This window comes from Lepus europaeus, chromosome 11, assembly GCF_033115175.1.
Source record: "Lepus europaeus isolate LE1 chromosome 11, mLepTim1.pri, whole genome shotgun sequence".
In the NCBI taxonomy this organism is placed as follows: Eukaryota; Metazoa; Chordata; class Mammalia; order Lagomorpha; family Leporidae; genus Lepus; species Lepus europaeus.
In genome coordinates, this window is record NC_084837.1 from 57,395,914 (window position 1) to 57,420,211 (window position 24,298).

The window sequence follows — 24,298 nt, forward strand, 5'->3', positions numbered from 1 at the left end:
GATACATGTTATTATGCATTTAACTAAAGCCATAGGATGTACAATAGCAAGAGTGAACCTTAATGTAAACCATGAATTTTAGGTGATAATGATGTGTCCATATAGGTTCATTAATTGTAACAAATATACTACTATGGCAGGGGATGATGATAATAAAGGAAGCTACATTATCTTGGGTGAGGGACATGTGGAAAATCTCTGTATTTTGTTAATTTTGCAGTGATTCTTATGTGGGCCTAAAAAATAGTCTTACAAGAGGAAGAAGAACTTTGTGGACTTGAGTGGAGGGTGTGGATACACAGTATGAGCAAGAACACGAACACTACACAAAAATGCAAGAGGCAGGGCACCTTGGTGACAGGTGAGACTGGACTGCAGCAAAACATGGTGATACAGCAGGAGGGAGAGCTTCAGAAGCTTTTGTGCGTGAATATAGCAACTGGCTGAGACAGGACACCTTCTTGGCAGTACTAATGGCAGTGGTGGGAGAGAGAGCAACATTCAGCCAGTGGCTCTTGTGTATGCGTGTGATCCAGATATTCTAGGGGAGGGCAAAATCTGCTGTCTCCACTGTCTGGTAGGTGGATGAGCAACCATGTGTGACTGAGGGTGCCCCCAGCCTCCCATGGTCAAGATATGTAAGCAGAGCTGACTCGGGGAACATCGCCCTCTCTGTTGACTCAACAGGCTGGCAGGGGAGAGTGAAAGCGCTGCACCCAGCAACTGTAGGAACCTTGTGTGCTGACACCATGGAGACTTGGTGGTTACATGAGACAGTGTGTGGGGCATGAGCACAGCCATGGCGCGGCCAGGCCAGGCCAGGCCCGGCCCGGGGGGCTCCGCATGCGCAGCTGCCCCCGGGTGCCCCTGCCCGAGCCGTGCGGAATGGAGCCGCGCGGAGCCAAGTAAGATGGCGCCCAGAGGAAGTAAGATGGGCAGAATCCAAAGTTGTTTACCACTAAAACTAATTGGCTGCGCAACATAAGGGGAGGTAACAAAACTAGTAACAAGTGTATAGACATAGGGCTAGTCCTATAGAAATCCCCCCATAAGGTGATTTTTTAAGTGATTGGTTGGTCCTTAGCCCTGCCCCAATGACTCTGCAGTTTTGTGCTATAAAAGGTACTATTATGCAAAAGGTAAATGAGTCCTTGCTACTAGACTTGGCTCCCCGCTGCGTCTGATTGTCTCCGGGATCGGGAGGCTGGGGAATGGGCGAGCGGTGCACTTACCTTTCCTTGGACCCAGTCCATCCTGTACGGGTGGACTAAGACCCTGCAACAGTGCAGGGTGTAACTGGGTCTCTGGCCAATTATACTTGGAGCTGGTTGGTTTCCTAGGTAGGTCACTGTAGTGGGAACTGTGCTCACAGTGAGGACTGTGCAGATCATTTGTGTGGTTCATGCAGTGGTACCGATGAGTACTGAACACATGGGGAGCTAACACCTGGGGATTTCTCAGCTTGGAGGAGAGGAGGTAATGAGGTGATCATACCAATAGAGATGACCATTCCCCTTCTGTAAACCAGAGGAGATCTACCACACCCAACTTAGATGTTACCCTGGATATTTGCCCTACTGGATCACTGACCAGAGCTCCCTGCCCAAACCCATCACACACTTATAGGTATTCACTGAAAGGCAGATGTCCCTCTAAGCCACAGAGGCATACCTTAAAAATAAAAGCCACCAGAGGAAAAAACACAACAAATTAACTTCACAAATGCCTAAAAATAAATGAAATTTTTTAAAAAAATTTAAGAAACAAGAATAAGGAAGACAACATGACACCTCCCCCCAGAAAGGAACACAACAATATTTAAGTATTAGAATGTGAAGATGAAGAGATTGATGAAATACCAGAAATGGAATTCAAAAAATTAATCATAGGATTACTCAAAGCAATCAGAAGCAAATCCATGAACTAAAGAAAACAATGTAATATAAATGAAAATTTTTCCCATGAAATTTAGATTTTTTTCTTTTCTTTTTTTTTTTTTAAATTTATTTGACAGGTAGAGTTATAGACTGTGAAAGAGAGAGACAGAGAGAAAGGTCTTCCTTCTGTTGGTTGACTCCCCAAATGGTGGCTACGGCTGGCGCTGCGCTGATCTGAAGCCAGGAGCCAGGTGCTTCTTCCTGGTCTCCCATGCGGGCGCAGGGGCCCAAACACCTGGGCCATCCTGAACTGCCCTCCTGGGCCACAGCAGAGAGCTGGACTAGAAGAAGAGCAACTGGAACTAGAACCCAGAGCCCATATGGGATGCCGGCAGAGCAGGCGGAGGATTGAGCAAGTGAGCCACAGCGCCAGCCTTCAAAATTTAGGTTTTAAAGAGAAATCAAAATGAAATATTAGAAATGAAGAACCAATAGAGGAAATAAAAAAAAAGTGGTGGAAAGCCTTAATAGCATACTTGGAAAGGCAGAAGAAAGAACATCTGAGCTGGAAGACAAATCTTTGGAAATCTTCATATCAGACTGGAAAAAAAGGGAGAAATTTAAACTTAAAAACAGTGTTGGAGATTTATGGGATACTACTAAATAACCCAACATATGGGTCTTAGGAGTTCCTGAAGGTATGGAAAGAGAGAATGGACTAGAAGGCCTATTTAGTGAAATGATTACAGAAAACTTCCTTACTTTGGAGAAAGAAAGGGATGTCAAAATACAGCAAGCACATAGAACTCCTAATAGACATGACCAGAATAGATCTTCACCATGATACGTTGTAGTCAAAGTCTTCACAGTAAAACATAAAAAAAGATTCTAAAATATGCACAAGAGAAATGCCAGATTACTTCCAGAGGATCTCCAATTAGACCCACAGCTGACTTCTCATCAGAAACCCTATAGGCTAGGAGAGAATGGTGAGATGTAGTCCAAGTCTTAAGAGAAAAAACTGCCAGTCCAGAATACTGAACCCTACAAAGCTCTCATTTATGAAGGTGAAATAATTTCCACAGCAAACATAAATTTAAAGAATTTGTCACCACATGTCCAGTTTTACAAAAGATGCATAAAGATGTGCTATACACAGAAACACAGAAAGATGGCTATCATTACAAAAGAATGTAAAGGCAGAAAATCCACCAGTAAAGGCACCAAAAATTCATAGTAAACAACAGAAATATTTATGGAAAAATGGCAGGGAAAGTTGTTACTTATCAATAGTCATGTTGAATGTAAATAGCCTCAACTTTCCAGTTAAAAGATACAGAAAGACTGAATGGATTAAAAAACAAAACCATCTATTTGCTGCCTACAAGAAACATATCTCACCAACAAAGATACATGCAGACTGAAAGTGAAAGGATAGAAAAAGACTTTACATTCTAACAGAAAGCAAAAAAGGGCAGGTGTTAATATTAAACAAAATAGACTTTAATACAAAAAACTGTTAAAAGCCACAAAGAAGGGCACTATGTAATGTTTAAGGGAACAATTCAACAGTAAGATGTAATTGTAATAAATGTATTTATACCTAATTACAGGGGGCCTGGCTATGTGAAAGAAATGTGAATGGATCTAAAGGGAGACACAGACTCCAATACAATAGTAACAGAGGACTTCAACACTGCACTTTCACCAATGGACAGATCAAGTAGACAGAAAATCAATAAAGAAATAACAGAGCTAATCGGCACCATGGACCAAATGGACCTAACTGCTATCTACAGAACTCTTCACACCACAGTTGCAGAATGCACATTCTTCTCAATAGTGCCTGGAACTTTGTCTAGGATAGACCACATGCTAGGCCATAAAGCAAGCTCAGAAAATTCAAAATAACTAAAATCACATTGTTCAGATTTTCTGAGCACAATGGAATAAAGCTGGAAATCAACAACTTAAGAATCTCTAGAACATATGCAAACACACAGAGACTGAACAACATAGCTCTGGATGAACTGTAGGTCATAGAAGAAATTAAAAGTGAAATAAAAAAATTTCTGGAAATGAAGGAAGATGACAATACATCATTTCAAAACTTGTTGGAAACAGCAAAAGCAGTGTTAAGAGAGAATTTTATAGCAATTGGTGCCTACATGAGAAAATTGGAAAGGCACTAAATAAATTAGCCATCAATGGATCTCAAGGACCTCGAAAAACAACAACAAACCAAACCCCAAATTAGCAGGGGAAAAGAAATAATCAAAATTACAGAATAAACAAAATTGAAACCAAAATATACAAAAGATTAGCGATATGAAGAACTTTTTTTGGGGGGCGGCAAGATGGCGGAATAGGCAGGGAGCACACTATTAGTCCGCAGAGAGAGACAGGTTAATATAAGTGGAGATACTGCAGGGTCAAGGAAGAGTAGGGGATGAAACAGCATAGGAAACTCTTTCGGAACTAGTGATTCACAGTGGACCTGCGTGGAGAGCGTGGGAGCCCAAGTTCGGGACACCAGCAGCAGACTCAACGCACCAGCACTGGAACGCGAGGTGAGCCGAACCACAATAGCCCGAGACACCAGCGGGCAAGTGGAAAGAGGAGGCTAGAGGGAACGAGGCTTGAAACTTCGTGGGGAAAAATTCACCAGGCTAACTAGAAGAGAGAGAGGAAAAAAGTTTAAAAAAAGCGACCGATACGGACACAAGTTTCTCTCTCTCCGCACACCTCTCAAAGGCGAGCAAGACAGAGCAGGCACCATTTTGGACATACGTCATAAGCAGGGCGACCTCAGGTCTGCACCAGCCCTGAGCCTAGCAGAAAAACCTGACTCTGGGGGGAGGGGTGAAATAACAGGAGATTAGCATCTAACTTGGCAACCCAGTGGGAGATTGCAGGAGAATTGGAGCCCACACTGAGGGCAGCAGAGATTCCCTGTGTGGTCCGTGGGAAAGAGCTTCCGATCTCTGGCTCCTGTGGGTATATCATTTGCCTGCTAACTACCTCCAATTACGTTCAGCTGTGCGGAATTACTTCCCTTTTAAATCAAAAAAGAGAGAGATTTACCACACCTAACCTGGGAGTGTCATCTTTGACACACCCTCAGCCCTGAGGAACCAAACACAGCTCTCAGTCCACACTCATCTCAAGCCTCTAAGGCACCACTGAAAGCAGACAGTCCACTTAATATAGAGCCATAGTGTAACAAGAAAAAACACCATAGTGAAGAAACCAAATATCTCCAACATGCCAAACAACAAACGCAAAAACAGAGGTAACAAGAACAAGGAAGACACTATGACACCCCCAAATGAAAAAGACACCCCAATTCAAGATTATGAAGATGAGGAGATTGAAGAAATGCAAGAAGCAGATCTCAAAAAATTGATAAGAACATTAAGAAGTTCTCAAAAACAAACTCTTGAACTACAGAAATCCTTAATGGACAAGATAGAAAATCTCTCTCGTGAAAATGAAATATTAAGGAGGAATCAAAATGAAATGAAACAACTAGTGGAACAAGAAACGGTGATAGTGACGAGAAATCATAATGAAATGAAGAATTCAATAGATCAAATGACAAACACATTAGAGAGTCTTAAAAACAGAATGGGCGAAGCAGAAGAGAGAATATCAGACTTAGAAGACAGAGAACAGGAAAGGAAACAATCAAATCAAAGAAAAGAAGAAGAAATCAGAAATCTAAAAAATACTGTCAGGAATCTACAGGATACTCTTAAAAAACCCAACATTCGGGTTCTAGGAGTACCTGAAGGCATGGAGAGGGAGAAAGGATTAGAAGGCCTTTTTAGTGAGATACTAGCAGAAAATTTCCCAGGTTTGGAGAAGGACAGAGGCATCTTAGTACAGGAAGCTCATAGAACCCCTAATAAACATGACCAAAAGAGATCCTCACCATGACATGTTGTAATCAAACTCACCACAGTGAAACACAAAGAAAAGATCCTAAAAGGTGCAAGAGAAAAACGCCAGATTACTCTCAGAGGATCTCCAATTAGACTCACAGCTGACTTCTCTTCAGAAACCCTACAAGCTAGGAGAGAATGGCGAGACATAGCCCAGGTGCTAAGAGAGAAAAACTGCCAGCCCAGAATATTATATCCTGCAAAGCTCTCATTTATGAATGAAGGTGAAATAAAGACCTTTCACAGCAAACAGACATTGAAAGAATTTGTCGCCACTCGTCCAGCCCTGCAAAAGATGCTTAAAGATGTGTTACATACAGAAATACAGAAACACGGTCACCAATATGAAAGAAGGTAAAGGTAGGAAACCTCACACCAAAAGATCACAGGAATCTCAAACCATATATTAGAAAGTATCTTTGGCTAATGGCAGGGCAAAGTTACTCCTTCTCAATAGTCACATTGAATGTTAATGGCTTGAACTGTCCAGTTAAAAGACACCGATTGGCTGATTGGGTTAAGGAACAAAACCCATCCTTTTGCTGCTTACAAGAAACCCATCTATCCAACAATGATCCATACAGGCTGAGAGTGAAAGGCTGGAAAAAGATATACCACGCCAACAGAAATGAAAAGAGAGCGGGCGTAGCCATCTTAATATCGGACAACATAAACTTTACCACAAAAACTGTTAGGAGAGACAAAGAGGGGCACTATATAATGATTAAGGGATCCATTCAACAGGAAGATATAACGGTTATCAATGTATATGCACCTAATTACAGGGCACCAGCTTATTTAAAAGACTTGTTAAGGGACTTAAAGGGAGACTTAGACCCCAACACAATAGTACTGGGGGACTTCAATACTCCACTCTCAGAGATAGACAGATCAACAGGACAGAAGATCAACAAGGAGACAGTAGATTTAAATGACACTATAGCCCAAATGGATCTAACAGATATCTACAGAACATTTCATCCTACATCTAAGGACTTTACATTCTTCTCAGCAGTACATGGAACCCTCTCTAGGATTGACCACATACTACGCCATAAAGCAAGTCTCAGCAAATTCAAAAGAATTAGAATCATACCATGCAGCTTCTCAGATCACAAAGGAATGAAATTGGAAATTGGCAACTCAGGAATCCCTAGAGCACGTGCAAACACATGGAGATTGAACAACATGCTCCTGAATGAACAATGGGTCATAGAAGAAATTAAAAGAGAAATCAAAAATTTTCTGGAAGTAAATGAGGATAACAGCACAACATACCAAAACCTATGGGATACCACAAAAGCAGTGTTAAGAGGAAAGTTTATATCAATAGGTGCCTACATCAAGAAATTGGAAAGGCACCAAATAGATGAGCTTTCAAGTCATCTCAAGGATCTAGAAAATCTGCAGCAAACCAAACCCAAACCCAGTAGGAGAAGAGAAATAATTAAAATCAGAGAAGAATTCAACAGGATTGAATCCAAAAAAACATTACAAAAAATCAGCCAAACGAGGAGCTGGTTTTTTGAAAAAATAAACAAAATTGACAACCCATTGGCCCAACTAACTAAAAAAAGAAGAGAAAAGACCCAAATCAATAGGATCAGAGATGAAATGGGAAACGTAACAACAGACGCCACAGAAATAAAAAGAATCATCAGAAATTACTACAAGGACTTGTATGCCAGCAAACAGGGAAATCTATCAGAAATGGACAGATTCTTGGACACATACAACCTCCCTAAATTGAGCCAGGAAGACATAGAAAACCTAAACAGACCAATAACTGACACAGAAATTGAAACAGTAATAAAGGCCCTCCCAACAAAGAAAAGCCCAGGGCCAGATGGATTCACTGCTAAGTTCTACCAGACATTTAGAGAAGAACTAACTCCAATTGTTCTCAAACTATTCAGAGAAATCGAAAAAGAGGGAATCCTCCCAAATTCTTTCTATGAAGCCACCATCACCTTAATTCCTAAGCCAGAAAGAGACACAACATTGAAAGAGAATTACAGACCAATATCCCTGATGAACATAGATGCAAAAATACTCAATAAAATTCTGGCCAATAGAATGCAACAACACATCAGAAAGATCATCCACCCAGACCAAGTGGGATTCATCCCCGGTATGCAGGGATGGTTCAACATTCGCAAAACAATCAACGTAATACACTACATTAACAGACTGCAGAAGAAAAACCATATGTTTCTCTCAATAGACGCAGAGAAAGCATTTGATAAAATACAACACCCTTTCATGATGAAAACTCTAAGCAAACTGGGTATGGAAGGAACATTCCTCAATACAATCAAAGCAATATATGAAAAACCCACGGCCAACATCCTATTGAATGGGGAAAAGTTGGAAGCATTTCCACTGAGATCTGGTACCAGACAGGGATGCCCTCTCTCACCACTGCTATTCAATATAGTTCTGGAAGTTTTGGCCAGAGCTATTAGGCAAGAAAAAGAAATTAAAGGGATACAAATCGGGAAGGACGAACTCAAACTATCCCTCTTTGCAGATGATATGATTCTTTATTTAGGGGACCCAAAGAACTCTACTAAGAGACTGCTGGAACTCATCGAAAAGTTTGGCAAAGTAGCAGGATATAAAATCAATGCACAAAAATCAACAGCCTTTGTATACACAGGCAATGCCACGGCTGAGGAAGAACTTCTAAAATCAATCCCATTCACAATAGCTACAAAAACAATCAAATACCTTGGAATAAACTTAACCAAAGACGTTAAAGATCTCTACGATGAAAACTACAAAACCTTACAGAAAGAAATAGAAGAGGATACCAAAAAATGGAGAAATCTTCCATGCTCATGGATTGGAAGAATCAATATCATCAAAATGTCTATTCTCCCAAAAGCAATTTATACATTCAATGCAATACCCATCAAGATCCCGAAGACCTTCTTCTCAGATCTGGAAAAAATGATGCTGAAATTCATATGGAGACATAGAAGACCTCGAATAGCCAAAGCAATCCTGTACAACAAAAACAAAGCTGGAGGCATCACAATACCTGATTTTAGGACATACTACAGGGCAGTTGTTATCAAAACAGCATGGTACTGGTACAGAAACAGATGGATAGACCAATGGAACAGAATAGAAACACCAGAAATCAATCCAAACATCTACAGCCAACTTATATTTGACCAAAGATCCAAATCTAATCCCTGGAATAAGGACAGTCTATTCAATAAATGGTGCTGGGAAAATTGGATTTCCACGTGCAGAAGCTTGAAGCAAGACCCATACCTATCACCTTACACAAAAATTCACTCAACATGGATTAAAGACTTAAATCTACGACCCGAAACCATCAAATTATTAGAGAGCATTGGAGAAACCCTGCAAAATATAGGCACAGGCAAAGACTTCCTGGAAAATACTCTAACAGCACAGGCAGTCAAAACCAAAATTAACATTTGGGATTGCATCAAATTGAGAAGTTTCTGTACTTCAAAAGAAACAGTCAGGAAAGTGAAGAGGCAACCAACAGAATGGGAAAAAATATTCGCAAACTATACTACAGATAAAGGATTGATAACCAGAATCTACAAAGAAATCAAGAAAACCCACAACAACAAAACAAACAACCCACTTAAGAGATGGGCCAAGGACCTCAATAGACATTTTTCGAAGGAGGAAATCCAAATGGCCAACAGACACATGAAAAAATGTTCAAGATCACTAGCAATCAGAGAAATGCAAATCAAAACCACAATGAGGTTCCATCTCACCCCGGTGAGAATGGCTCACATTCAGAAATCTACCAACAACAGATGCTGGAGAGGATGTGGGGAAAAAGGGACACTAACCCACTGTTGGTGGGAATGCAAACTGGTTAAGCCACTATGGAAGTCTGTCTGGAGATTCCTCAGAAACCTGAACATAACCCTACCATACAACCCAGCCATCCCACTCCTTGGAATTTACCCAAAGGAAATTAATTTGGCAAATAAAAAAGCCATCTGCACATTAATGTTTATTGCAGCTCAAGTCACAATAGCTAAGACCTGGAACCAACCCAAATGCCCATCAACAGTAGACTGGATAAAGAAATTATGGGACATGTACTCCATAGAATACTATACAGCAGTAAGAAACAACGAAACCCAGTCATTTGCAACAAGATGGAGCAGTCTGGAAAACATCATGCTGAGTGAATTAAGCCAGTCCCAAAGAGAAAAATATCATTTGTTTTCCCTGATCGGTGACAACTGAGCGCCAAAGGGGAAACCTGTTGAAGTGAAATGGACACTATAAGAAACAATGAACTGATCAGCTCCTGTCCTGACTTTAGATGTACAATGTAATACTTTATCCTTTTTAGTATTGTTGTTGTTGTTGTTGTTCTAGTACTAGTGGTTGAACTCAGTAATTAACACACAATTATTCTTAGGTGTTTAAATTTTAACTGAAAAGTGATCCCTGTTAAATCTAAGAGTGGAAAAAGAGAGGGAGGAGATGAACAATTTGGAACATGCTCAATCGGACTGGCTGCAAATGGTGGAGTTAGAAATGTGCCAGGGGATTCCAACACAATCCCATCAAGATGGCATGTACCAATGCCATCGCACTAGTCCAAGTGATCAATTTCAGCTCACAATTGATAGCTCTGATAGGTCTAAGAGTCAAAGAGATCACACAAACAAGACAAGTATCTGCTAATACTAACTGATAGAATCAAAAAGGGAGAGAAAGATCCAACATGGGAAACTTGATACACAGCAGACTCATAGGATGGCAGATGTCCTAAACAACACTCTGGCCTCAGAATCAGCCCTCAAGGCATTCAGATCTGGCTGAAGAGCCCATGAGAGTATAGCAGGCATGGAAAGCCAAGATATCATGGAAAAAAAAAAAAAAGACCTAAATGAAAGATCTCTGCGAGTGAGATCCCAGTGGAAAGAACGGGGCCATCAAAGAAGGAGGTACCCTTCTCCGAAGGGAGGAGAGAACTTCCACTTTGACTATGACCCTATCGGAATAAGATCAAAGTCGGCGAACTCTAAAGGCTTCCATAGCCCTGGCAACTCATGACTAGAGCCTAGGGAGATTACTGATGCCACGAACAGGAGTGTCAAATTGTTAAATCAGCAACAGGAGTCACTGTGTACTTACACCCCATGTGGGATCTGTCCCTAATGTGTCGTCTAACGTCAAGTGATGCTATAACTAGTACTGAAACAGTATTTTTATACTTTGCGTTTCTGTGTGGGCACAAACTGATGAGGTCTTTACTAATTATATACTGAAGTGATCTTCTGTATATAAAGAGAATTGGAAATGAAAAAAAAAAAAACAACCTGGTGTTAAAATGGAAATGGCATAGAAAATTAATTAATTTGAAAAGAAATTATGTAGGATCTCTGTCTTTAATGTGCTGTACATTGCTATTTAATGCTATAATTAGTAATCCAATGGTAGTTTTTTCACTTTATGTTGCTATATGGGCAAAATGTTGAAATCTTTACCTAATATATACTAAACTGATCTTCTGTATACAAAGAGAATTGAAAATGAATCTTTACATGAATGGAAGGGGAAAGAGAGCGGGAAAGGGGAGGGTTGCGGGTGGGAGGGAAGTTATGGGAGGGGGGAAGCCATTGTAACCCATAAGCTATACTTTGGAAATTTATATTCATTAAATAAAAGTTTAAAAAAAAAAAGAACTTTTTTTTGAAAAAATAAACAAAATTGATATATCATTGGTCCAACTAATGGAGAAGACCCAAAATCAGAGATGTAAAGGGAAATGTAACAACAGATACCACAGAAATCAAAAAAATCATCAGGAATTACTACAAAGAGCTGTATGCCAACAAATTGGGAAACCTAGAATAAATGGATAGATTCCAAGATATATACCTACCAAAATTGAGTCATGAAGACATAGAAAACCTAAACAGACCAATAAACAAGACAGAATTTGAATCAGTAATTAAGACCCTCCTCACAAAGAAAAGCCCAGCACTAGATGGCTTCACCGCTGAATTCTACCACACATTAAAGAAGATCTAATTCCCATTCTCCTCAAGGAATTCAAAATAATTGAAGAGAGGAAATCCTACTAAACTCCTTCTATGAAACCTGAATCACCTTATCCTAAACCAGAAAAAGATGTAACAGAAAAAGAGAACCAATATCCCTAATAAACATAGAAGCACAAATCCTAAATAAAATATTAGCTAATCCAATCCAGCAACATATCAGAAAGATAATTCAACCAGACCAAGTGGGATTTATTCCTGGTATGTAGGGTTGGTTCACCATTCGCAAATGAATCAATGTGATACATCACATCAACAAAATAAAGAATAAAAACCACATGGTTATCTCAATAGATGTAGAGAAAGCATTTCATAAAATATAACATCCTTTCATGATGAAAACCTTAAGCAAGTTGTGTATAGAAGGAACATCCTCAACACAATAAAGGGAATTTATGACAAACCCATGACCAGCATTTTATTGAATGAAGAAAAGCTAGAAGCACTCCCACTAAGATTCAGAACCAGACAAGGATGCCTACTCTCAACATTGCTATTCAATATAGTCCCAGAAGTTTTAGCCAGAGCCATTAGGCAATAAAAAGAAATCAAAAGGATACAAATTGGAAAAGAGGAAATCAAACTATCCCTATTTGCAGATGACATGATTTTATATATCAGGGGTCCAAAAGACTCCACTAAGAGGCTATTGGAACTCAAGAGAGTTTGGTAAAGTGGCAGTATATAAAATCCACTCAAAATGAATCAAACGTCTAAATCTATGACCTGATACCACCAAATTATTAGAGAACACTGGGAAAGCCCTGCAAGACATTAGCATAGGCAAAGAGTTATTGGTAAAGAGCTCAGAAGCACAGGCAATCAAAGCCAAAATTGAAAAATGGGACTACATCAAATTGAGAAGCTTCTGTACTGCAAAAAAAACACTCAGCAAAGTGAACAGGTGACCAACAGAATGGGAGAAAATATTTGCAAACTATGCAACTGATAAAGGGTTAACATCCAGAATCTATACAGAGCTCAAAAATTCAAAAACAACACAAACAATGCAGTTAAGAAATGCGGAAAGGACTTGAATGGGCATTTTTCAAAATAAAAAATTCAAATGGCCAATAGACACTTGAAAAAATGCTCAGGATAACTAGTCATCAGGGAAATGCAAATCAAAACCACAATGAGGTTTCTCCTCACTCCAGTCAAAATGGCTCTCATACAGAGAAATCAACAAACAATAAATGCCTGTGGGGATGTGGGGATAAATGTAACATGGTCCATTGTTGGTGGGTATGTAAATTGGTGCAGCCACTGTGGAAGACTATAAGGAGATACCTCAGAAATCTAAATATAGGCTGGCGCCGTGGATCAATAGGCTAATCCTCCACCTGCGGCGCTGGCACACCAGTTTCTGGTCCCAGTCGGGGCGCTGGATTCTGTCCCGGTTGCTACTCTTCCTGTCCAGCTCTCTGCTGTGGAGTGGGAGTGCAGTGGAGGATGGCCTGAGTGCTTGGGCCCTGCACCCGCATGGGAGACCAGGAGAAGCACCTGGCTCCTGGCTTCGGATCAGCGTGGTGTGCCAGCTGCAGCGCCCCAGCCGCAGCGGCCATTGGGGAGTGAACCAACGGAAAAGGAAGACCTTTCTCTCTATCTCTCTCTCTCACTGTCCACTCTGCCTGTCAAAAAAATAAAAATAAAAAAATTTTAAAAATTAAAAAAAAAAAAGAAATCTGAATATAGACCTATCACATGATTCAGCCATCCCACTTTGGGGAATTTACCCTAATCAAAAGAATCAGCATATGAAAGAGCTACCTGAACCCCATATTCCTTGTGGCAGAATTCATGATAGCTAAGATACCCAGATGTCCAGCAACTGTTGACTGGATAAAGAAATTATGCTATATAAACACTATGGAGTACTACTCAGCTGTAAAAAAAAAAAAAAAAAAAAAAAAGAAAAGAAATCTTTTCCAATAAGATGGAAACAACTACAAACTATTATATTTAGTGAAATAAGCCAGTCCCCAAAAGACAGATAAAATATAATATGTTTTCCATGATCCAAGGTAACTAATACATTTCCTAAAATGTAAATTTTAGAAGTGAAATGTGAAATGGACATTTTGAGATTCAATGATTGTTTATAGCCCTTGTCTGAGGGATGGTGTTCTTTTTCTTCATACTACTGTTGAACTCTTCTACTTAGTGTAGGGTTAAGTATATGATTATTATGTAAACTGAAAATCAATCTTTGTAAAAATTAAGAGTGGGAATGTGAGAAGGAGGAAGAAGTGTTGGATTTTGGGTGGGAGAGAGTGTAAGGGGGTAAGTAACATGTTCCTAAATATGTTTTGTATATATGAAATATATGAAACTTGTGTAACTTGAATAACATTTTTAAAAAGAAGTAAAATAAGGTCAAGGTGCCTTCATTAAAAAAGAAAAGAAATGTAAAAATCACTCTTAGTTCCATATAAAACTGGTTAGATCCATGAACTGTAGTCTTCTGATGTGAAAGAAATCAGTAGCTATAACTATAAAGGGAGAAAGGCAGTGTAGTAAAAATAGTAGACAACATAGTACTGTGAGAAATCAGTAAACATATTGCTAGAAAAGTTCAGGGAAAGCATGTTAAAATTTTATAAAGTATCATTTTATGCATAAGTCTGATGGCTAACTTTAATAGATTATTTCTAATAAAAAAAAGAAAGTTCTAAAAAAAAAAAAAGGAAGCATGAAAGGCAATTTAAGATCACATGGTTTTTATACAGGTAGGCAGATCAAACTGATGCTCTTTTCATTTTTCCTATAATGTTTTAATTCATTATAGAGTTATCAAGCCACAGTTTGTTAAAGTATAGAAATACCTGTTATATTGCATTTTAGAGATGTCTGCATTCTGTGGTAGGTAAAGTAATTTAACTTTCCTTTAAACAAGAGTGTCAGTAAAATATGTACACTTAGACTATACTGGGCACAACGTAACATGCATCTGTGATCATCAAATGAGTAAAATTTAGTTGATTTTTCAAGATTTTTCTGTAGTTGCATATTTTCAATTTAATTATTCTTGGGCTAAGCAATGAAAACTCTATGAAGGTAAAAATGATCACAGTATAAAACATTATACATAAAATTTTCAAGTTTTTTCCTCAAACAATTCGAAAAGGGCATTTTACGACAAGAGATCATTGTAAAATTTAAAAATAGCTAAAATAACATTTATTTCAGAATTAATAATGAATAAGCTACTTGTGTGAGTTCTTATAGATGTGGTAATAGAGTCTGTGCCACATTTAGTGAATGTTGTACATGCCATAATTGATGGATCTGATTCTTTGGACATTTAATGCAGAAAAGTCCAATAGTAACAACATTTCATCTACACAAAAGATGTCTATGGACACATCAAGGATCTGGCAGGAGCTGAGATATAATTTTCTTATTTATTTATTTTGACAGGCAGAGTTAGACAGTGAGAGAGACAGAGAGAAAGGTCTTCTTTTCCATTGGTTCACCCCTCAAATGGCCGCTACAGCCGGCGCTGTGCCAATCCGAAGCCAGGAGCCAGGTGCTTCCTCCTGGTCTCCATGGAGGTGCAGGGCCCAAGCACTTGGGCCATCCTCCACTGCCTTCCCGGGCCACAGCAGAGAGCTGGACTGGAAGAGGAGCAACCGGGACTAGTACCTGGTGCCCCAACCGGGACTAGAACCCCGTGTGCCAGCTCCACAGGTTGAGGATTAGCCAAGTGAGCAGCAGCGCCTGCCATGAGATATAATTTTCAAACATGGTCAGTTTATTAGAGGTTGAGATATCTAAGTAGCTGTTATATCTAGGCATAGTGTTATAGTACATTTATGATAGAGAAGTACATGTTAAACACATGAATAATTTACTTTAAGTTACTAACAAGATTCTCTCCAACATACAAAAAATGTACTGTAAGTCCTGACTTCTGAACATTTATTCATGTCCAATAGACACTCCTGGATGGAAGCTGGGTGGATGAATAAACCCACAACAAGACCTAGGTACTAGATAACTCTATGCAGAATTAAGAAATTAATTAGGAGGAAGAGCTATAATTTGTAGGGCTGACATCTATTTTACTTTACTTGCATGTATCAATGGGAAGCAATTACAATTCAATTAAAATATTCAATTTTATGACTTTACTGACTGACCTTGAAGTTAATGCCTGCTTTATTTAATTGCATCATCTATGAATAAATGTTAACCCTACAATGCTATGCCCCATTATTTTCAATGCATTTTTCAACTTCTCAACTGAATTATATCAGTCAATTTATTATCTACTGTCATGAAAGCAAGTGGAGGTTTATTTCTTTGTGACAGCTCAATATATGATGAAAGAAACATCACAAAATGTTTGATAACGCTATCTTTAACAGAGCCAAGTAAAATGAATTGTATTCTCATCTCAACTGTTATAGCTTACACTTTTAGTGTAAAATCAGTAATAATATTACAAAAGTTATAATCACTCAGAGAAGCAATTTCTACCCTATCTATAATTCTTTATAAATCCATTAAAGACAGGAACTGAGTACACCATAGATCTTAAAAACCAACACACACACATATACACACACAGCAGATAGTCTCTTCCTATCTCTGGAAGGATCACTGACCAGAACAGGTAGATGGCACTTTAAAATCACTTATTTTTTAACTAATTTTTTATTTCCCAGATTTCACCTGAAATACCATAACTGAAGATTTTAGAGAAAAACAGACAAAACTCATGTTAACAAGAACAAGTAAGAAAGTAGACTGATTATGTGATCTCTAAACTAAAAATAAGCTCATGTATTTGAAATGGACTATTGGTGGAAAGGCCTTATTTCAACTTTCAGATTTCTGGTGTCTACAATTAGATCACTAGGTGCTTAATTATCTTAGACGTTGTATTGCCTCATCACAGCATTTGACCTCTTTCTGAAATTTATCATCTAGTATTTTTCTTGTTCATGCAACAAAATGTAGGCTAAGACACTTTATGGATACTTTTAAGATCTATGAGGCTGGTATTGTGCTGTAGCTAGTAAAGCCACCGCCTACAATGCTGGCATCCCTTAGGGGCTCCAGTTCAAGTCCTGACTGTTCCACTTCTGATCCAACTCCTTGCTAATGCAGCTGGCAAAGCAGCGGAGGATGGCCCAAGTGCTTGGGGCCCTGCATCGATGTGAGAGAACCAAAAGAAGCTCTTGGCTCCTGGCTTCTGACTGGCCCAGCCCCAGTCATTGGAGCTATTTGAGAAGTGAATCAGCAGATGGAAGATTTTCCACCCTCTGTCTCTCCCTCTCTCCTTGTAACTCTGACTTTCCAATAAACAAAATGAATTTAAAAAAATAAATAAACTATGACATACATGAAATAAATGATCAATAAATCATATTGAATATATTGTATTTAATGATAACCAATGCTTGCTAGTGACAGTTCAAATGGTCCATTTTCCTACCTTTAAAATACTGCATAACTTTTAATATATAAAGAACAAATAAAAAATGAAAGGTATATGTATATACCAGAGTTTTTTTAAAAAGGATATGAAATATTTCTTTTAGAAACACATTCCTAATCTTTCCTTTCTTAATAGACTTCAACATGATAAGTACAGAAAACTGGAAGTAGTTCAAAATGAGTACATGGTGTTTGAAAGGGAGAGATTTGAAGCTAATTTTAGACAAATGCTAGATCCTATAGGACCTTGTACAATTCAGTTTAAGTAAATTTCAGTGTTTAAGATATTCTGAAGTATTTTATTCTTGTGGCTTCTGTGAATGGGATAGCCTCTTAAAATTTTTTTCCTTTCTGATAGTTTCTGTTTCTGTTTGTGTACAGAAACACAACTGGTTTTTCAAAATTATTTTCATGTATTTGGAACCAACCCAAATGCCCATCAACAGTAGACTTGATAAAGAAATTATGGGATATGTACTCTATAGAATACTATACAGCAGTCAAAAACAATGAAATCCGGTCATTTGCAACAAGATGGAGGAATCTGGAAAACATCATGCTGAGTGAATTAAGCCAGTCCCAAAGAGACAAATATCATTTGTTTTCCCTGATCAGCGACAACTAACTGAGCACCAAAGGGGAAACCTGTTGAAGTGAAATGGGCACTATGAGAAACAGTGACTTGATCAGCTCTTGTCCTGACTGTTCATGTACAATGTAAATCTTTATCCATTTTAGTATTTTTTTTTGTTCTAGTACTAGTGGTTGAACTCTGTAATTAACACACAATTATTCTTAGGTGTTTAAATTTTAATTGAAAAGTGATCCCTGTTAAATATAAGAGTGGGAAAGAGAGAGGGAGGAGATGTACAATTTGGGGCATGCTCAATCGGACTTGCCCCAAATGGTAGAGTTAGAAACGTGCCAGAGGATTCCAATACAATCCCATCAAGGTGGCATGTACCAATGCCATCTCAGTAGTCCATGTGATCATCTTCAGTTCACAATTGATCACTCTAATAGGTCTAAGAGTCAAAGGGAGCACACAAACAAAACTAGTGACTGCTAATACTAACTGATAGAACCAAAAAGGGAGAGAAAGATCCAACATGGAAAACGGGATACACAGCAGACTCATAGGATGGCAGATGTCCTAAACAACACTCTGGCCTCAGAATCAGCCCTCAAGGCATTCAGATCTGGCTGAAGAGCCCATGAGAGTATTTTAGGCATGGAAAGCCAAGACACTCTGGGGAAAAAAAAAAAAAAAAAACCTAAATGAAAGATCTCTGCGAGTGAGATCCCAGTGGAAAGAACGGGGCCATCAAAGAAGGAGGTACCTTTCTCTGAAGGGAGGAGAGAACTTCCACTTTGACTATGACCCTGTCAGAATAAGATCGAAGTCGGTGAACCCTAAAGGCTTCCATAGCCTCGGCAACTCATGACTAGAGCCTAGGGAGATTACTGATGCCATAAACAAGAGTGTCAAATTGTTAAATCAACAACAGGAGTCACTGTGTATTTACTTCTCATGTGGGATCTGTCCTTAATGTGTTGTCCAATGTGAAGTGATGCTATAACTAGTACTGAAACAGTATTTTTACACTTTGTGTTTCTGTGTGGGTGCAAACTGATGAAATCTTTACTTAGTATATACTGAATCGATCTTCTGTATATAAAGATAATTGAAAATGAAAAAAAAAACTTGGTGTTAAATTGGAAATGGCATAGAAAATCAATTTTTAAAAAATATCATGTAGGATCTCTGTCCTTAATGTGCTGTACATTGTGATTTAATGCTATAACTAGTACTCCAACAGTATTTTTCACTTGGTGTTGCTATGTGGGGGCAAACTGTTGAAATCTTTACTTAATATATACTAAACTGATCTTCTGTATATAAAGAGGATTGAAAATGAATTTTGACGTGAATGGAAGGTGAGAGGGAACAGGAAAGGGGAGGGTTGCGGGTGGGAGGGAAGTTATGGGGGGGGAGCCATTGTAATCCATAAGCTGTACTTTGGAAATTTATATTCATTAAAGAAAAGTTTTTTTTTTTTTGTTTTGTTTTTTAAAAGAAAGTCTGACAGACAGAGGTAGATCTTCTATATCCTGGTTCACTCCTAAATACCCACAACAGCTGAGAAATCCTGGTCACCCATGGGGGTGGCAAGGATCCAAGTACATGAGCCATCACCTATTGCCTCCTACGATAGGCATTAGCAAGAAGCTAGAATTGGAAAGAGAGCTAGAGCTTGAACGCAGGCACACCATTGTGGGATGTGGAGTCTCTAGTAGTGTCTGAATCTTGTGCTTAATGCCCAGCTCCACAACTGTTTTTTAATATGTTCATTTTGTATCTTGCACCTTTTAGATTTAGCAGCATTTTTAAGCCTTTACAGTTTTTTATGTAGACAATTATATGAATTTTTTTAATAATTTTTTTTTGACAGGCAGAGTGGACAGTGAGAGAGAGAGAGACAGAGAGAAAGGTCTTCCTTTACCGTTGGTTCACCCTCCAATGCCCGCCGCTGCCGGCGCGCTGCGGCTGGTGTTTGCTCTGATCCGAAGGCAGGAGCCAGGTGCTTCTCCTGGTCTCCCGAGGGGTTCAGGGCCCAAGCACTTGGGCCATCCTCCACTGCACTCCCGGGCCATAGCAGAGAGCTGGCCTGGAAGAGGGGCAACCGGGACAGAATCTGGTGCCCCGACCAGGACTAGAACCCAGTGTGCTGGCGCCGCAAGGTGGAGGATTAGCCTATTGAGCCACAGCGCCGGCCGGCAATTATATAATTTGAAAGTAACGATATTTTGCTTCTACCTTCCTGATTTGGATGCCTTTTATTTCTTTTTCTTGACTAATTACTCTGGATAGGATTTCCAGTTCTCTACTGAACAGAAGTGGCCAGAGTGGACATCCTTGCCTTATGATGTGATATAGTCATTTTTTATTTTAAAATTCTTCAATCACACCTCTGAGTTAACTGATTATTGGCACTCAAGTCTTTCTTTTTCTTCCCCTCCCCATTCCAAACAATATAACAAAATTAAGAAAGGATAAAATATAAGGATTGAGAAAGTAGTAAAGAATAGTCACATACCCAGAACTTGAATTAAATTTGTTTGGGTGAAGATGGAATCATATTGTCCTATGACCTCCACTACAGAAATAACTTGCTATAAAAAGAACTATAGGAAATTCTAAAAAGTCCTGGTTACAGCCTACCTTTGGCCCTATAATGTGAGATGCACTACTCCATTTGTTTCTCACATTAATCTACTGTGATAGAGACCACTACACTTACACAAATTTTCCTACATATGTTTGAAACAGCAAACAATATAGTAGTACCTACATGTAAGACAATTCATTGGAAGACAAGTCCCACAAGTGTTATAACACCAGCTCTGAGCAGTTTTAATACGTAAAACTCTCAGGTAAGATGGCATCAAATAGTTCCATCACATCAACTAAGAAATATTTGTGATAAAATACTAACTACTTATATCTGCTTGGACAATACCATCATTAAATATTCTGATTAGGTGGTTTAGCATTGAACAAAATCAGAATGTCTTTACTCTGCTGCTGTAATCTGTTACTTCCCTTTAGAAATTGAGCAAGTGGTGAATCTATTCAAAGTTGGGTAGCTGTATGACTGGCAGTATCCATATCTGAAACTCAAAGACAGATTATATCATATATACTCAGATTTTCATATTTAATTTTTCACATTTTTCTTAAACTGGAAATGGTAAGTAATTTACAATGAATTTTGGAACTTTTGATATTTGAGTTATAAGTTTGGAAAATCTGTGCTTAAAGTACTTTGAATAAAGGTAGAATATATTCAAATCATAATTAACTATACTTGAAAGCCCATTAAGTAACTCTTTTTAAAATAAACCAATTATTTGAACAAAGTTCAAGTATGAGAAATGTTATAATGTTATGTTAACTATAGAATATGAAGGGATAATACAAATTGCTTTTAACCTTTACTGTTCAGCATTCTTTTCTATGAAGGCTACTGCAATGAGTGATTTTAATTACGTCCATTATTAGCCAAATGAATGACAGAAGAGCACAGTGTGAGGAAGCAGTAATTAACAAGCTTTATCTTAGCTTATTTTGGACATTTATAAAAGAGAAACTAGAGGACTGGAACATAGAGGAATTGTCACAGGTGAGGATGTGTAGGAGTGCAATTCAGGAATTTGGAGGGCAGCACAACCAAAGCTCACGCTTTAATTAATATGGGCATATATTATCATTAACCCAAAGGATGAGACTTTATAGGTATACATTAGAAATCTGAAGGAAACATTTGTTAGTCCTCTGAGAAAGATGCAGAGGTTAAAAACCATCCAGGCTGCCAAAAACAGCATTAGCTATGAGAGACATATGCACTATGACTTTACCTGAAAGGCTAAAAGAGAAATCTGTGGATATGAAAAAATAAAAAAAATTAAAAAAAAAAAGAAAAACCCTGGAATTCCATAGAAACATACATCAATACACTGAGAACATCTTATAGCGTGACATTATTTTTCTAAATTATATACCAAAATGTACTGTCAGGAAAAGGAATAATCTGAAAAATAAGAAGAGAAAAGTTAACCTGAGGACTAAACAACTAACATGAGTGCTTGGACTTAACTGCTGAGCTTATCATCCGATAATGAGGACGGCAGGTAAGAGGATGAGAAATAACAGAGACGTACTAATTTAGTTCTTATGTTGACCTTTGCAGTATAGGACAGGGGGAAACGACTATTCCAAGGGCACTTTCTGTGAAAATCAGCGGGGCAGTAGCAGAGAATAATCTCCTAGGAGGAAATAATAGAGCGACTTGAGGAATTCTGCAGCAATAAATCACCTCTGCCAGATGGCACTCAACTGAGAGTTTCTGAAGGAAATAAAGTGTGAAATGGCTGAGCTATAGATGAGGTTATGCAATGCATCCAGAAAACCAGCAACTATTTCCAAATACTACAATTTTGCTAATATGAAGCTTTTTTTTTTTAAGAAAAGCAATGAAATTAAGATTTATAGAATTAAAGACCAGAGGACCTTTTGGTGATAATGGAGAAACTGATAGAGTCTAATTAAGAATAGCTTCCTTCGACATCAGGATAAGGTTAACCTGCTAAGGTCAAATCACCCAGTGAGTCTATAAAGAGAACACTGTTTCTCTCCATCCTATTAAACTTATCTGGAAATGTCAATAAAATACTAGATAGAACTAAACCACTAAATGTAATTTATTTGGGAATTGCATGAAGCTTTTAACAAGGTCACATGAGACTGTTGGGGAAAATAAATAAGCACAGTCTTTAGGAGGAGAGGCCACAAGAGAAACTTCTGCCATTAATTGTAAAACTTGCTAGGCAATGAAAACAAAGTTTCAGGGACAATTTCTCTTTTCTTCTCTATCACTGGGTTACCACCTTCAAATAAAAAAAAATCCCTACAGAAAAGTATCAGAGTGATAGTAGGAAACGGAAATGAGCTCCCAAATCAAAAAGAAAATAGACCATGGCCAATGGCTCAATAAGCATGTAACAGAATTTTTATAAGTTTCTTATCACTGTGCTCTGTGTACCTTATTTTAAAGAAAAATATGAAGCAATAAAGTAATGAAACTTTATTACTTGTGGTTTTTATGTATTCTTCATTGAGGGCTATCTCTTTGAAAGTCATCCCCTTTGGATACTTACCCAATAGTACGTTCATGCATTTATTTTTTATCAAATTCTTTCCAAAAATAATGACCTGCCTTCATAGCCAATAGTATATCCTGAAGTTATACAATAGAGGCAAATATTTATCCTTTAAGAGTCAAGTCAGAAGCCATCAGGGAGAGAAGTTTCTCTCTAAAAATGATCTTTCTATGGAGCTATCCCAATTTTGCAACCTCCAATTTGCTTTTCTGTCTCAGCATGAAGGGGTAGGTTCATACAGGGAAAGAACAAGGGACATGGAGTAGAAGTTTGAAGAAATCCACTCAAGGGCCTAGGGCAGGCTCCTTTGCCACTTGTTAGAAAGTTCTCATCTCAAACTAAGTATAACTCCTCTTGTTCTTAGAATTGTCCTCTGAAGCCAGAGAAAGTACTAGCAGTCTTTCAAACATTGTGCTCATTGCTATAAAAATATCTGTTCTCCTTGGCCCAGTAACCTGCTGGCTTCACTTCAGGCTAAATATAAAGCTCCTTTAAATAGTTCTCATTTGGCATATTGCTTGTATTTTCAATGTTCTGGTCACTCGCCACACACTGAATATATTCTATTCATTCCTGTGCCCCTTTTTAATACAATCTTTCCCTCTGTTCTTTTTATTTAAAATTTTTAATTTTTAAAATTAAATTTTAATTTTTTAAAAATTCCTCTTTGTAGGAAATATAGAAAAATATAGAAAGAAAAATATGTTTTTCATGTTAGTACTTTCTTCAGATATCTGTTGCCAATACCTTTGGCATTTTTGTTTTCAAGTTTTCTTCTATGAATATGATTTACACAGACTTGATATCTAACAGTTTATACTGCCTTTCTCTTATATTACTATATATATAAACTCCTTATATTAAAGCACTAGAGCAAAACACAATACTGCATATTAACATTACCTGCGCAGTCCCTCAGCTAGCTGTAGCTACTTTGGCAGCCACAAAGTACTACTGACACATATGACACACAATGTATGAAAACGTTAAGACTTTTCTTTCAAGTGCCTGTGGTTAGCAATATCTCCTATTTCCTATAATGTGAGGTTGGTTTTAGGGACTGAAATTCAGAACTCTATATTTACCCCTATTGTATTTCACCTTGTCAGACTTAGTCTCTGATTCCAGACTTAAGAGGAATTACTATTCCAATGTTATTATTCAAAAGTGTCAGTGCATTCCAACAGACTATGTGTCCCCTGCAAATTTAATCATCTTGCCATTCAAGTGC

At 38.2% G+C, this 24,298-nt stretch overlaps 1 protein-coding gene across 3 annotated transcripts in view; it reads right to left on the reverse strand.

The window, feature by feature from the left end:
* DPH6 (diphthamine biosynthesis 6) overlaps nucleotides 1–24,298 on the reverse strand; it is a 202,402-nt gene that overhangs the window by 45,181 nt on the left and 132,923 nt on the right. Inside the window, exon 6 of one of the 3 annotated variants that reach the window (XM_062205584.1) lies at nucleotides 15,252–15,621. The exons of the other annotated variants lie outside the window; for them this stretch is intronic. Coding sequence (XP_062061568.1) covers nucleotides 15,392–15,621 — 230 coding nt within the window. The 3' untranslated portion in view covers nucleotides 15,252–15,391. Of the gene's footprint in view, nucleotides 1–15,251; nucleotides 15,622–24,298 lie in introns of those variants that run through there. 3 annotated transcript variants of the gene reach the window in all.